Genomic DNA, 14,762 nt, shown 5'->3' on the forward strand with positions numbered 1-14,762 from the left:
TGTGGTACTTAAACAGCATACTAACAAGTTGCAGAGAGTGAATTTCTCAATTAGCAGAGAAAACAAACCAAAATGCAAATCACACTGCTTGATAGTCCTGAAGCCATTTTTCTTATAAGCTGAAACATCGCATGTCGTTCTATTTAACCAGGGCTGCAGGTCTAAGCTTTGCCATATTCGAATTATTCAGCTCTCTTAACTTTTGGGGGTTGAACTGTGAATATTTTCCGAAATGAAAGGGACCTTAAAGATCATCGTGCTCAGCCCACCTATTTGACTGGTCGGAGGACAGACACAGTGGGTGGTTGAGAAATTGCCCGTGAACACACCACCAGCTCACAGACAGTCCAGAGCCTTCTCTACTGCAACCTGCTTCCACTCTCAGAGTGGTGAATTCTCCTCCAGTAGAAACTGTATGGCAGAATCACGTAATTAATTTTTACATGAGTAAATGGCCTAAGGAGAAGAGATTAAAGAATATTGCTTTGCATACATCTGAATGGTATAGAATACTTCTTAATTAGATACTTAATAATCTAGTAAAATTGTTGCTCATATTCTTCTTCAATTCTCTCATCAGCTGTGAATCAAAGTGTGGTAGTTTTATTTCCTTGAGAAAGAACACCAAACATAACTTGATTTCAATATTTTAGAATTCCGTAATCTTAAGGCGCCTCATTGCCTCCCCATCTCTGCATGTCAAGCTCACTAATTTTATTAGCATGTTGCCAAATTACACACTAAGTGTCTCAAAGCCAAAACAGATCAGCCCTTGCCTGTTGAATGTTATGCAAGAGTCAGCAGAGGGTTTGAAAATTGAACTTGATCTTCAAGTTACTGTCTATTTGCCAGACAGTATGGTTATGAAGCTTGTTATGAACGATTTTAAAACCAGATTATTGGGTTCTAGAAGGATTGTTTAAAGATCCGAAGCACTCTTGAGGACTTGATTGTAACAGTGATTGATTCCATTATATCTCTGAAAGCTTTGGAGCATATTGGTAACAAAAAGTTATTATATTTCAATTTGTCTATTGACTAATTTCCTGAAAGATTTTTTAGAAGTCATCAAAGTGCTGCATTCTATTGATGGGTAGGAATAGATTTACCAAACTCTTAATTATCTTGTGTTACCTTTCCTGTAATTTTCTTTCATGAGAAGGAGCATTGCATGCAGTTACTTTTCTAATCAGACAGTGCTTGTGTGGCACTTTTTATTGTCTAGACAATTGTCACATGGACTTGGAGAATGTCTTCTCTTCGTCCTGACCCTAGAGAGTACCATTTCATAGATCAAGAAATGGAGGTTCTGAGAAGTTAAGTGGCTCGCCCTTGTTGCCACCACTAATACTGGCAGAACCTGAACTCCCTCTCAGGTCCTTGACCTAAAAACTCTTCGACTTCACCAAGCTGCCTTTACTATATGTGTCTCCTAAAATAAGTGAAGTAATTACAAAAAACCAAAGCTCTTTTCCAAGAAACTTACTGCTCCCTCTGCCCCTGCCTACTCCTCGCAACTCCTACAGGCCCCACTCAATGTCTTTGTCTTCCCCTGGAATGAGTGGAAATCTCTGCTCTTAAACCTTCACAATGGGAATATCTATTCTCTTGTGAGTATCAGGAAGGACAAGTGGTTACATGTGACCTGTGACTTTGTGTCTCATTAGCTATCTCTCATTGACCTTGGATAAGTTATTTCACTTCTTTGACCCTTAATTTCCCATCTATAAAATGATGATGACAAAATTACATGGTCGTTGTGATAAGTAAATGAAATAATCATCACAGCACTTAGTACTGTACTAGGTATGTGGTTTGCATTCAATAAATGGTGATAATGGAAATAATAACAATTATTATTATCCCACACAGATCTGATATCTAAAGTAGAAAATTTTTCTTTTCCTTAAACTGAAATGTGAGTATCCATATTAGAGAATCAAATGCATGTTAGAAAATATCCATATTAAGAGTCAAATCAGGAATTTTTACATTCTAGTTAAACATCCAATATTGGAAGAGAGAATTGAATGGATATATTAAATAATCATTAATGGTAAAAATTCAGATGGCCCACAGGGGCCAGGCAGAGGGGTGGGAGACACAAGAGACTGGGAGGGGTGAGGCAAACTTGATCCTACTGGCATCACCTCAAGGGCACCGCCCCTCACCACCAGCTGACTGTGGTCATGGGATGATGTAGGCCCACTGTTGCCAAATCTTTTTATTTTCCTAAGTGGAGTTAGAAATCTGGCTTTTCATGTGAAATATCCTAATTTTAAAACTTGGTTTCACATGTTAAAAAGAAAAGAGTTGAGGACAAACAGAACACACCTGTGAGCTGTCCCTAGCTCACGCACCCCCACAAAGTGATCTCTGCCTTAGCATCACCCAGCCTGGTCTCCCAAGTTATCTGGTTGTCAGAAACCAAGCATCTTGGACCTCACTCTTTGAAGGGCTATACCCCCCGAGTGCAGTAGTATTTCTGGCCCTTTTCCAGAGCATGAACATAGGAATCAGCTGCTTTGACTGATATTTTCACATACTTAATAAAACTGAAATTGAAAAACCTTTCAGACACCCGGCATGCACCAGGACTCTGCAGCACATCTGGGGGCTAGGGGGTGGGGAGCAGCTCCATGGAGAAATTTATAAATGAAAAGCCGAATCTCACAGGAAATTGATATTCAAACCAAATTCCTTGCTTAGTTGAAGCAAATGACTCATCTCAGGTGCCTATTTTTCTAATCCTCTAATTGCTACCTTTAAAAAAATCCCTCTTACCAGATTTTGTATTAGTTTTTGCATTAAAGCTGCCTCAGCACTTTGAGATAAAGTATTGTTTAAATCCTAAATGAGTAACTTAATTGAAAAGCACATCTTCACGTAGACCTTTTTCCATTTCCAAAGTTCTTTTGATAACTATCATCTTTGTACATGTTTTTTCGTTCCCTACAAGAATGTAAGCATCTGGAGTAAAGGGCTTTGTCTTATACTGTCCAACCTTTCTGCAAGGGTTTAATATGAGGGTGCTCACAGATCAGATAAATAATGCATATTTGTTTATGTTGGCTAATTTTTCTGGTATGCAACGAATTATTTTAGCTGAATTGGAATGTTAAAACACTCCATAAATCGTGTGCTCATTATCTTGCCTCTATCAGACTATTTACCAATTTTGTTTTGACTGTAACCAAGAGAATTAATTAATCATCTTTTATTTTCGGTAATCTCTGGGTTATTTCCCGTGTTGCTACAGCACACTGTCCAAGTCATATCAACCAAGGGAGAATTCTTTCTCAGTTACTATTACTTTTTGTAAAGTACCAACGTTAAAAAACTTCCCTACGAAAGCATCGTTATTGCTTTAGCAGGCCATGAAATACTGCTACATTCTACTCCTTCAATATTTTCAGCTGGTTTTCTCTTTTCCTTAGCCTCAGCCCCTGCATCCTCCTGGTTTTTGGCTTCTTTGAAAGACTCTCCAGTTAGGATTTGCCAGATAAAGACACTGTTAAAGTCAGCTTTCTCAAAGTTAAGCTAGAATTGCCAACTATGGATAGTGGTATTTGCTGCAAACTGGACGATGGTATTTCCTGCAGACTGCTCCCCTCTGTCCAGCTTTCAGAAGTGTATCTGATCCACCAGATCCCTATTAAAATGAAGGAAGGTGATGGAGAGAGATAAAAGTTCTTCAGCTTTCTGAATATGGCAAAAGTGCTAGTATTCTGAAATAACTGCCTTTGGCAACAATATAGGTATTTCCATCTGCAAGAGTCATTTTAAATGTTTGGATTTTATCACCTGATATGTGACCTGATTCTGGGATATACATCCAAAAAAAAAAAAAAAAGGCAAATTCAGCAAGTGTTGGGAGAACCCAACTGCACTTCCTTCTGCAGTGATCCAAGAAATTCAGGGGTAAGCAAGAAAACAGAGTGTGCATATTTGGGAGTTATTTGGCATTATTGGGGCTGGGGAGTGTTAAGTAGGGAAGGAGGCAATTGAAATGTCAGCTCAGTTATTTGATGTTTGTCACTAGAAAAAGCCACTGAGTTTTCCACTCAGCTACAGCTTGTGTTATTCTATATATAGCTTCCTTAAAATTTTCTTGTAAATCAAATTTTAAAAATCCTAGTTTAAAGTCAAATTTTCCATTTAAAGTGCCCCATTGGATTAATCCGTTTGAAACATCCCTTAATCTCTTCATTTACTTGTTTGGTGAATACAAATTTATGTTTATGCAGTTTTCTTAAAGCAATCCATAGTGAACTGTTAAACCTCATTGAGCCAAAAAGGCTGCTGAAACCCAAACCCTCAAAGCTAAATTCTCTCAGTTGAGTAAGTCAAACAGGGAGGGAAATCACACACACACACCCCTCCTCTCCAGTTCATTCATAATTACCTACATAATAGTTTAAGCTGGGGTTTATTAAGATGGTCTGCAACTGTCTAGATTCAGTGGTTTATTTCCAGCCCTTGACTTTTAAGTTTCTAAACCAGGCACTCAGTTTATCCAGTTCATTTTTAGAATAGAATATTTCTGTTATGAGATTGAGTAGACAAAGTCTAGGATTCTGTTCTTGGCTGTTGTGCTTCTGCTGGGACTTTTTCTATGCCTCCTCAACTCTCCTTCACTATTGTAAATCTAATTTTGGTTAAGCCAGTCCTATGAACCACGTGCACAGCTAGAACATCCGTGTGCCTCTCAGCCTTTCCATCTGTAAAATGGAGGATGCAGACAATAATTCTCTGTCTTTAGAGATCTGCCCTCTAGATTGTCTGGATCCCCCAGTCTGCTCAACCTCTCCTGGTCTGAGCTATATTCTCAACCCAGAATCCCTTTCTGTCCTTTTCTGCCTCTCAAGACCAGCCATCCTTTAACGATGGCCTCTTGCATGAAGCTGGGTACTCCTCTATCAGCTCTCTCTCCTTTCCTGACCTCAAGCTTGCATTTCAGGTTTGCCGGTTCACACTTTGAGTAGGAAGGCTGTGGAGAACCCAGTTCTTGACAGGACATTATTTCCAAGTAGGGTTGCATTTGATAACATTGCCTTTCAAACTAGAATGAAAGCCACAGAGGGCAGGGATCAACCTGATGTTTGTTTTAATCTCATACTTTGCAGAAATATCATGGGCACTTGATAAATCCTTAATTGTTGACTATGTGGTAGGCAGTTTCAATATGGAGAGATATATATCTTTTCTTACTAGGTTTTTGACTAGAATGATTTCTCTGCCATTTCAAAGAGATTTTAGAGTATTGATTAGGTCATCCTTGGAAGGTTTTTTAAAAGTATCATTATTAGAAAAATATTTGCGTGAAAGAAGACTTGATGCCTTCAGGTCACTTGTCTCTGTTTTGTTCCTTCCCGCAGTCTGGTCTCCCGTTAACTAAGTGATGGTTTCTCTAGTACTGATTCTGGTGCCCCAGAGACTATGTGGGGCTGGCACTTGAAAGAAAGCCCCACCTCTCCTTCTCCCAAGACACTTATAGTTATACAGAATGAGGATTCAAATACAACTTTAAAACTAAAAAAGAATTGCATTGTGTTAGAATTTCCAATTATGCAATAGAAGTTCAGAGAAGGGAAGTATTCCTAAAATACCTTTGCATTAATCACAATGTGTTTTTGTTTGTCTGTTTGTTTGTTTATAGTAACTGTCCAAAGTATTTGATTCATTTGGGAATGTCTTCCTTTCATGAAGAGTCATGAGGGGACTCCTCTGAGGTTGTTGACTTGTTGCTTTGTTGTGGGTGGGAGGACCTGTGGGATAGGCCACTAGACTTGTCCCACCTGGTCTCAAGGGCCCTGCCTGGAGTGTTTGTTGCCAGCATCACAGCTCATGGCGTCTGCCTGCCAGATGGTTGCCTCAGTGTCTGACTCTGAAACGCCAACTGCAATTAAAAACCTTCTTTCAGAGAAAAAGTCTTTCCATTCTGGGTCCATATGGTGATCTGAGCCTCTGGGCCTGTGGTCGTTCAAGAGGCCAGGCTCATGAGAAAAGCAGATGGAAAGAACTGTAAGATGACACAGGGCTGTAAAAAGGGTGGGGAATAGGAATTGAATTTTGCTATGTCAAAAATAAGGAGAGAAAGGGAAATAATGACCCCAAACTGGGTTCTCCATAGCCTTCCTCCTCAGTGTAAACGGGCAGCATCCCCATCAGCTGGCAGCACAGTCTCGCTTCCTCCCTGTGGTGGTCAGTTGTAGGAGTGCTTGGCTACGCCATGGTGTCCAGTTCTTGAATGAAACCCTAATCTAGGTGTTGCTGTGAAGGTACTTTGTCAATGTGATTAACAGCTACAGTCAGCTGACTTCAGAAAAGGCGCTTACCCTCGATAATGTGAATGGACCTCATCTAATTAGTTGGAAGGCCTTACGAGCAAAACTGAGGTTCCTGGAGAAGAAATTCTGCCTCAGAACTGTGACCTTGATTCCCGCCTGAGTCTCCAGCCCACCAGCCTGCCCTATAAAATTCAGACCTGCCAGCTCCACAATCGCATGAGCCAATAAGCCACCCCACACCTGTGTGTGTGTGGCGGGAGGCGGTTAACATATTCCGAAGGGATTCATGTGCTTATTAACATCTGAGAAGCATGGCTCCCAGGCATAGTGAGTTCTTTTCACCAGTTGCCATGGATTATTCTTTGCAATGCTGCACTTAGTTGTATCAATTTTAGTGATCCTGCTGTGAAATATATAGCACTAAGCAAGATACCCACAGGTGTTTGTGTAATAAATGAATTCTTAAGTGCCCCCCAAAAACATGCCAGAAAAGAACAGTAGAAAGATGCATGAATTCAAAGATACTGAAGGGAAGGAGGACTAATCTCTACCCACTCTGGGTCCTTTCTGGTTGGGCTACAAATTAAATTGACATGAGACTGGATAGCAGGAGAAAATCAAACAAAGCTTTATAACATGTATACATGGGAGAAACCAGGGAAACTAAGTTTCTCAACAAAATGACAGAGGTTCTCTTCTTAAATAGATTTAGGTAAAGACAAAAGAGGATGTTGGGAGTGGGGGGAGTCAATTATGTGAGATGACCAGAAAGCACAGTCATCAAGAGTATGCAGATTTAAGTCCTCGCCTTCCGCACTGATGAGAGTTTCTAGAGATGAGGTCATGCTCCCCTCTTCCCAGTACAGAGAGGGAGATACCTTTATGAATGGAGATTTCCCTTACGAATGTAAGTGTTTGGTAAACAGAACTTTGATAAGAATGGGCTTAGCAAGGACCCTCCCAGTCTATCCCTCAGTTAGTGGGGGGAGGTCAAAGTTTCTTTCAGAGAAAATAATCAAGGTAAAGAGACATATTTTGAGGTGGCCAATTTTGATCTCCCACAATATTCAAATACATTTCTGGTAAAGTGTTTAGGATTATTTGTGGAATCTGTAGATTTTACCTAAGAGTTCAGCTAATAGGTGACACCATTCCAAAGATATGGACTAAGAATTCATGTGCAAAATTCCTAATGTTTATCTGGAATAAGTCTAAATCTTATTAGGCTGCTCATCTCTGACCTTCAAAGACAATAGGACTGTTCCGGAAATAGGCACAGCTGAGCACTTACTTAATTCATATTCTCAAGACGTGGAACGTCTGTCTCTAAGCAGTGAGTTGGGGAAAATGTGCCCTGAAATGAGAAAGGCAGTATGACCCAGACTCAAGGTCTTGCTATTACTCATGGGTTTGTTTGAAGAGAAGTGAAATGTGATGGACCACGTGATCCTATCATATGCTGAAGGAAGCTGCCCACGTTCACTTCCTTCACTGAATGACTTTCTAGGTGAGAGACATTCTTATTGGAAGCTCTTTGTGGAACATTATGAATAGCTAGTTTGCCTGTTATGGGTAGAAAATTCCCTAAGGATGGTCAGCTGCTCTCAGAGGGTCTCTAGGCAGTAAAATACACTGCCTTAATATGAGAGCATCTTAACTAATGATACTTAGGAGAGTCATTTAACAACCTGAATTGGAAGTCATTTTGAAGTTGGTTAAGGTTTGCTATAGGGTTAATTAGGAGGCTTTTGTTGTGTTAGTTAGAGTAATATCTTTGTCCTTGGCTATTCACATGTAAGCATTTACTTTTCATCATTTGGCTTCACAAACATTATGTATTAAACAGAAGCTGTTTTTCATACGTGAGGTCACAACAGTAACTTCTTTTCCTGTGGATCCAGCCCTCCACCTCCTCTGATTAGCAGTGTACCGCTTAACATGTTATCAGTGACTCTTAAGGACTCTAGGGGTGGCCTAGAATTCTTCAACTGGGGCTTATGGGCCTTCAGGGAATCTGTGAACCAACCCTCTGAAATGATGAGCAGAAGTTTGTATATACTTCTGTCTGCCCCCTCACCCCAGAGTGAGTTCATAAAGCTTTTCTCAACATTAGGTGACCCCCAACAAAGGTTCAGAGTAGCTTTGCCTCTTCGCTTCCCTCTCTGTCCCACCAATACACATATTCACAAAGGAGAATACTGGCTTCAAGAGAAAGCTGGACATGTATTTGCTGGCTGGAATTGTTAAGGTGGGAAGCCTCCTGCCGTGGACTAATAGGGAGTGGCTGGCTGTGGGGGGATTGTGGTGACTATGCCCTGTGTAGATGCTTTCAAATTAAGAAGCTGATCCAGCTGAAAAGCCTGCTCCCCTTAGCAGTGCTAGCTTTTGCTGTAACAAAGTGAAAAATGAGGCCTCCCTGCTGGGTACTCAGGAGGTGATATGTGATAACTTATGTATCTTGACTAGCACACAGTAGGTGCCTAATATTTATAAGTTCCCTTGCACACCATCCCCTCCACCCCATATGCCCATGTGCCTCCTAGTATGAAGTTGGCGGCTGTTTGCCTTTTTCCAAAATTCAACGGAGAGGTTTTCTCTTCCTGGCCTCACCGTTAGGGCGGCATGAATTGTCTACCTCCACATCTCCAGGGGCCCCCGTTTGCACAGACTACAGTCTGAGTGGTGCCCCCCGACTGGACAACTTGATGGCCCTTCTTTCTTTTTCTTACTCTTTTTCTTTCTTTCTTTTGATGGTCCTTTTTTTGTCTTTTCACTGTTGCTTGTGTTTTGCAGGCATCGGATCTAAACCACTTATACTTGTCAACGCGTCTGTGGCTGCCACTGCTGCTTCCAGCACAGTCTCGTCTGTTTTTATTTCTCTCCTGTCACTCCGGACTCCTGTCACTTTTCTCACACTTCTTAGCTTTTGTTAGGAAGAATTGGCCAGCCCAGGAGAGGACTCCTTTCCATCCCAGGTGTAAAAGTGCTGATTACACAGCTTTAGGTGCATGTTTTTCGCAAGGAAACTTCTTCCAGCCATATTGAGGGCTCCCCTTCACTGTCACATAAGTTGGATACAAACGTGATTTTGTGGGTTAGGGGGTGTTTTTTTGCTGTTTTGTTTTGTGTCAGTCCTGTTGTTTTCAACTAATTCTAGGTCAGGATTCGCAGCCTTGATTGTGCATTAGAACCATTTGGACAGCTTCTAGAAATCCTGATGCCCAGGCGACCCTCCAGAATAATTAAATCAGCATATCTGGGGGTATTCATTATTTTTAAAGCTGCCTAGGTGATGGATTCCAGCATGCCCCCAAAGTTGATAACCACTACTATAGGCTAAAATCCTAACATGTTGGAAGGCTTAATTCTGTCATGCAGGCTCGATTTTATATATAAAAACAGCAAAGCCTCCTAACCAACAAACAGATGTTTGTCTGAAACATACTCTATACAAAAAAGAAAGATCAAATAAATAAACATGACCTAGCTTTCATGTGTTATAGGGAAGCCTAAAGGGTTAAAATAGTTGTTTCGTAAATGGATCCAAATCTCACCATTGCAGAAGACATATGTATTGTTTGTTGCGTTAGTCCCAAATCTAACACAAGGTTAGGAGAGCATTTTGGCCCATATTTTTAGCTAAGCATAGAGCTCTTGCTCTGGGAGGCATTGAGAATTTCAAAATAGTTTGTTACCTAAAAATACACCTCCTGAAATGAACTTGAGGCCTTAGAGGGATGAATGGGTTTATTTTTTTCTTCTATATTTAATGTTACCACAAGAAAACAAATCTTAAATTTATATGTATTTATATTTTTAGAGACCCAGGAAACAGGTGCTAAGCCCAAGTGACAAAGAGGGTTGCGTGGCAAAGTATTGATGACTGGAAGCTAACATTCAGGGACAGGCAGCGACCATGAGAGGGCATTGAAACTGTCCCTCTGGCTTTAGGCAGGAGCACATCTAACACAGGGAGGGGAGGGGAGGCTTTCTCAGCTCCAACTCCCAACTTCCTAGTGGAGGCCAGTGACTAGTCTAGTGCCACATGTGGTCTAGGGGCTTAATCTTCCTTAGTCCAGCATATAAATGTCTTTAGGTTCATGTTTGTTGACCAAATGCCCGATAGCCTTGTCTTGCTTCACTTGACTCTCCAAACTCATACCTTGAATGACCACCATTCCCAATGGAAAGGGGTCTCATTGAGAAAAAAGACATGGCAGGAGGTCTTATACTTTTTTTATTCCCTCTCAGCACGTTGCATGTGTGTTGCAAAAACAGTGTGTCTTCAACATGTTATTGGTGACTGTGAATGAATATTCCCTTTATAGTCACGCTACTCCCTGATGTGAGTGAAGAAGGTCTGTGTCCTCTCCCACTGGTATAAAGGGCCAAATGTTCATTCCTTCATGGATTCATCTTTTCACCCATTTGTAGATATTTTTGGATACCTTCTATGTGACAGGTCCTCTTCTTGGCACTGGGAACATAGTGTGTAAACAAGGCAGATAAAGTCTCATGCAGCTTGCATTTTGGTGGATAGATTCTAAGCAAGTGTGTGATGGAGTTACTTTGGGCCGAAGATGAAACAGAGTCCTGTGATAGTTACTTGTGGGCTGCTTTAGGATGAAGAGGTGACATTTAACCAGAGACCAGAAAGGTGACAAGAAGCCAGACAAAGGGAATAGCAAGGCCAAGGCCTGAGGAAGGAAGGAACTTGGCTTCTTCCAGGAAAAGCCCGTGTGTCCTAAAAGGTAATGAGTAAGGAGCAGGAGGGCTGGCGAGGAAGGAGTAAGTGGTGGTGGCGATGAGGGCTGACGTCAGAGAGGTAGCAGGCAGCAGACCCTTGAGGTGGAGCTCAGGTTTTTCTCACCTGCAGGACTCCAGCGCCTCGCCAGTGTTTGGGGTTGTGTCTAGGAGGCGCTCAGTCAGCACCAGATAATCAGCTGATTTCCCTCAAGGCAACAGAGAAGTCAGAGCCATCTCTCGCCAAGGAGGCCTGAGAGCTCTTTGGGGTGGAGGTCAGGAAAGCGATGGCCAAGTCCTTCACCTACGAGGTCTCCTCTGAGTTGGCCAACTCCCTTTTGCACTTCACAGCTCTGCTGCCTTGTGACCTCTCCCTGCCCATCTGGGCGGTGACTCTTGTCTGGCTCGCACATCCTCTGTGCTTCTCTCTATTTTGGGTTACCCTCTCCTCGCCTGTTTCCTTGTCTATCCACCCAGCTAAGCTGTAATTTCCTTAAGGGTATTGTTCCGTGTGCTCCCAGCACCCCGTACTATGCAGTGGGCCAATCCAGTCTATGTTTCTTGATGCAGTGATCACGTTTTAGTAGAAAGAGTGCCTTATGTTAATCACTGACAAAGGCAAGAAGTTCCTCAAACCTCCCCCACCCACCACTACCCTACAATGTCTTTCATCACAAATTGTATTTAGGAGGGAAATTCTAATCTGATGTGAAGGCATTATTTTGCATATCTCCCTATTCATTCTTAGGACATCAGGTGCATTTGAAATCGCGTATCATCATCGGGAATTCATTGGCAGGCTGTCTAGCAGTTACATAACTATTTAACGTATCTTTCTCTCCTCTTACCCCCAGTTAATAATGACATGATGATCACTGACAATGATGCAGTGAAGATTCCACAATTGTGTAAATTTTGCAACGTGAGGTCTGCCACCTGTGACAACCAGAAATCCTGCATGAGCAACTGCAACATCACATCCAAGTGTGAGAAGCCAAATGAAGTCTGTGTGGCTATCTGGTAAGGCTGCCTTTTAACAATCTTTGTTTTCCCCTTTGATAAGTAATGTGTGCTTGTGGGACGTAGAGTCGGTGTGTCTCCGTGCCCTAAGTGTACACATCCATCCCATTTCCTCTTCTTTAGCCTACTTCTCTCTTAATTATTCAGTGTATTTTCCAGAGATATTGTATACATTTTCAAATACATCTATTGAAATGTATTAGATGTATTTGAAAATGTATACAATATCTCTGGAAAATACACTGTATCATACACTCATAATCAAATGTGTCTGTATGTGTGTGTTTATATGTGTATGTGACAGTATATAAGGGGAGGGCTTTCCACTTACTAGTCATTTAGTTAATACACCCTCAGTACCTCCTGTGACACCAGGAGCTTTGTTCTTCTGAGGCAATCTCAGTCTTGTTATGTGGAAGGAGAGGAGATGAACGGTGAGCTTTTGGAAGAGAAGCACTTGTCAAAAAAAGGGAAGCTATTTGGGGAACCAGAAAACCAACGCATTCCTTAGTGAAGCCCTGGCCATGTCACTCACACCACTGCTAGGCTACACACCACATCTTTCTCTGGGATCAGAGGTACATATTTCTCTTAAATCAGCTTCCTCCTCCTTTGTCTCTCTCTCTCTTCTCTCATTCCCCCCACCTCAGTGTACACACACACACACACACACACACACACACACGGACATACACACACACTCACGGTGCTCGTGAATCATTGGATTAATTCGTGGTCATGGATTGGAGGTATTAGTAAGAGATGAAAGGAAAACAGAGATCATTAAAAGGTCCCCCTTTTATAAAAATGCATAAATTCATTAATGAAATATAACATTTTGCAGACTTACTCTGATGTTTGGAATTTATCGGCTTTTTTTCTTTAAGTAACCTGTGTGTCTCCTGGCCAGTTGGCAAATGAGAATATAAACCCAAGTATCTTCCTACTCTTTGGTAATGAGTCATCTGAGACTTTCTGTAGACCACATATAGTTAGCCTTGATGATAGATCTGAAAACCTTGCAAATTTCCGTACGTACCAGAAGATGAATTAGTTTCTTAAGAACTAAAGGAATGTTAACAGCGAAGACGTGTCGTGACAGCTTACTGCACCTGTCAACTTCATTCATGTCCAGTTCTGGGCAATGCTTTTGCAAAAGGGATTTTGACAAAGATCATGTTCAGAGGAACGGGACCAGTATGATTAGAGGTTTAGAAAGCATGGGATCTGAGGAGTAGCTGAGGCAGTTAGATATGGTTAGTCCAGTAAAGAGAGGACATGGGTCTTCTTGAGAAATATTTGAAGGGCTCTCTAGCAAGAAATAGAATAAACTTGTTCTGTGTACAAACTGAAGGGCAGAAGGAGGGTCCATAAAATTTACCAGGGGACAGACTTGTGCTCAGTATAACTTTCAACATTTTCATAATCATAGTTTCCTAACAGCAGAACAGGCTTCCTTCTCTGGAAAGGTCAAATAAAGTTCAGGAGAGGCTGGATGACCATGTGTCCAGTCTAGTGCAGGAGAGATTTGAGACACCAGCCTAGATGAGCTCAGGCTTCCTTCTTTAGGTCTGTCTCTGCTGGTCATCTTTACTGAAACCTCCACTGTGAGCTATCTCAGTGTGTGCGAGCTTACCCAAAACGGGCTCTTTCAATTAAGGTATGTTTCCCTGACCTGTGGTACTAGTCCCGATGACTGAATGTGAATGTCTCTCTGCAGTAGCGGCTTTGTGGTCTCAGCAAATGTGAGCATGTGGGGGAGAGGAAGCCTCCTGTCTCCTCTGTGTCCCAGCTATAAAGAATAAATACAGTGAGTGTTATTTTGACCTGTCTTGGTGAAGACAGCTGCTCCTGTGGAGCAGGAGTGTGGATAAGGAGAAAGGGAAGCGCAGTGGGTGCTGTGGTGCCGCTCCCTCACCCCTTCAGCACTGAAGCGCTCACCCCTTCAGCTGCTGGCAGCATTGGCTGCTGAGAGATCACCCCCGAGTCCCTCCAGGGAATTCCCTTCCACTGATCAGAGCTGCTTCATTTGAGTTCGGCCGCCTCTCAAGTTTGCCCCCTCTCCATGGGCGGCCAGCATCCTGTGACTGATGGATGCAAGGGTCCAAATGCGTGGCAAGTTTGCCTCAATTTGGGACAGCTCTGACAGCCCATCCCTGCTTCAGAGTTTCTGAGGGATCAGCTGAGTCCTTGAGTGCAACCTGCATTGCGGTTCAACTGCCCGCTTCGTGCAGTACTGCTTCGTTCAGAACCTTACAGGCACATCTCCCAAACCTCCTGCACTGAAATCTCACAGCGTTGAAGTCTGTTTTGAGGCAACCCCAGCTAAGATAGGAGGCTGTTTTAGAAATAGCCAGATGTGGAACTGAAAGCCTCTCTCCTGGCAGTGCATTCCCATGCCTTTCTCAGCTTTAGTGTTCTTTTCATTGATTCATTCCATTAAGTAATGTCAGTTGTGCACCCATACCATGTAGAATGCTTAAGTTCTTCCCAAGAGTAGAAATATTTTGGAACCAAAATTAATTTCATTACTGTGGGGTTTTTTTCAGTGGATCTTGACCACTTCTTCAGTGGCTCAGAGCAAATGTCACAGGACCAAGAAGAAGTCTGTTTTTGTTTCATTGTATTTTTCCTTCCTTTGCTCAACTATGTCCAAAGATGTTTTGCAAAGTTAGCTCTCCCTGTCAGTGAGAGCACTGCGACAGGAGT

At 42.1% G+C, this 14,762-nt stretch overlaps 1 protein-coding gene across 2 annotated transcripts in view; it reads left to right on the forward strand.

Annotated features, from left to right (window-relative positions):
* The window catches only part of TGFBR2 (transforming growth factor beta receptor 2), a 105,262-nt gene that overhangs the window by 23,319 nt on the left and 67,181 nt on the right, over positions 1-14,762 (forward strand). For both annotated transcript variants that reach the window (XM_087430662.1, XM_087430661.1), the window contains exon 2: positions 11,888-12,053. In XM_087430662.1, coding sequence (XP_087286788.1) covers positions 11,899-12,053 — 155 coding nt within the window. In that variant the 5' untranslated portion in view covers positions 11,888-11,898. The remainder of the gene's footprint in view (positions 1-11,887; positions 12,054-14,762) is intronic.

This window comes from Ceratotherium simum, chromosome 5, assembly GCF_057802395.1.
Source record: "Ceratotherium simum simum isolate JZ-2026a chromosome 5, ASM5780239v1, whole genome shotgun sequence".
NCBI classification, from domain to species: domain Eukaryota; kingdom Metazoa; phylum Chordata; class Mammalia; order Perissodactyla; family Rhinocerotidae; genus Ceratotherium; species Ceratotherium simum.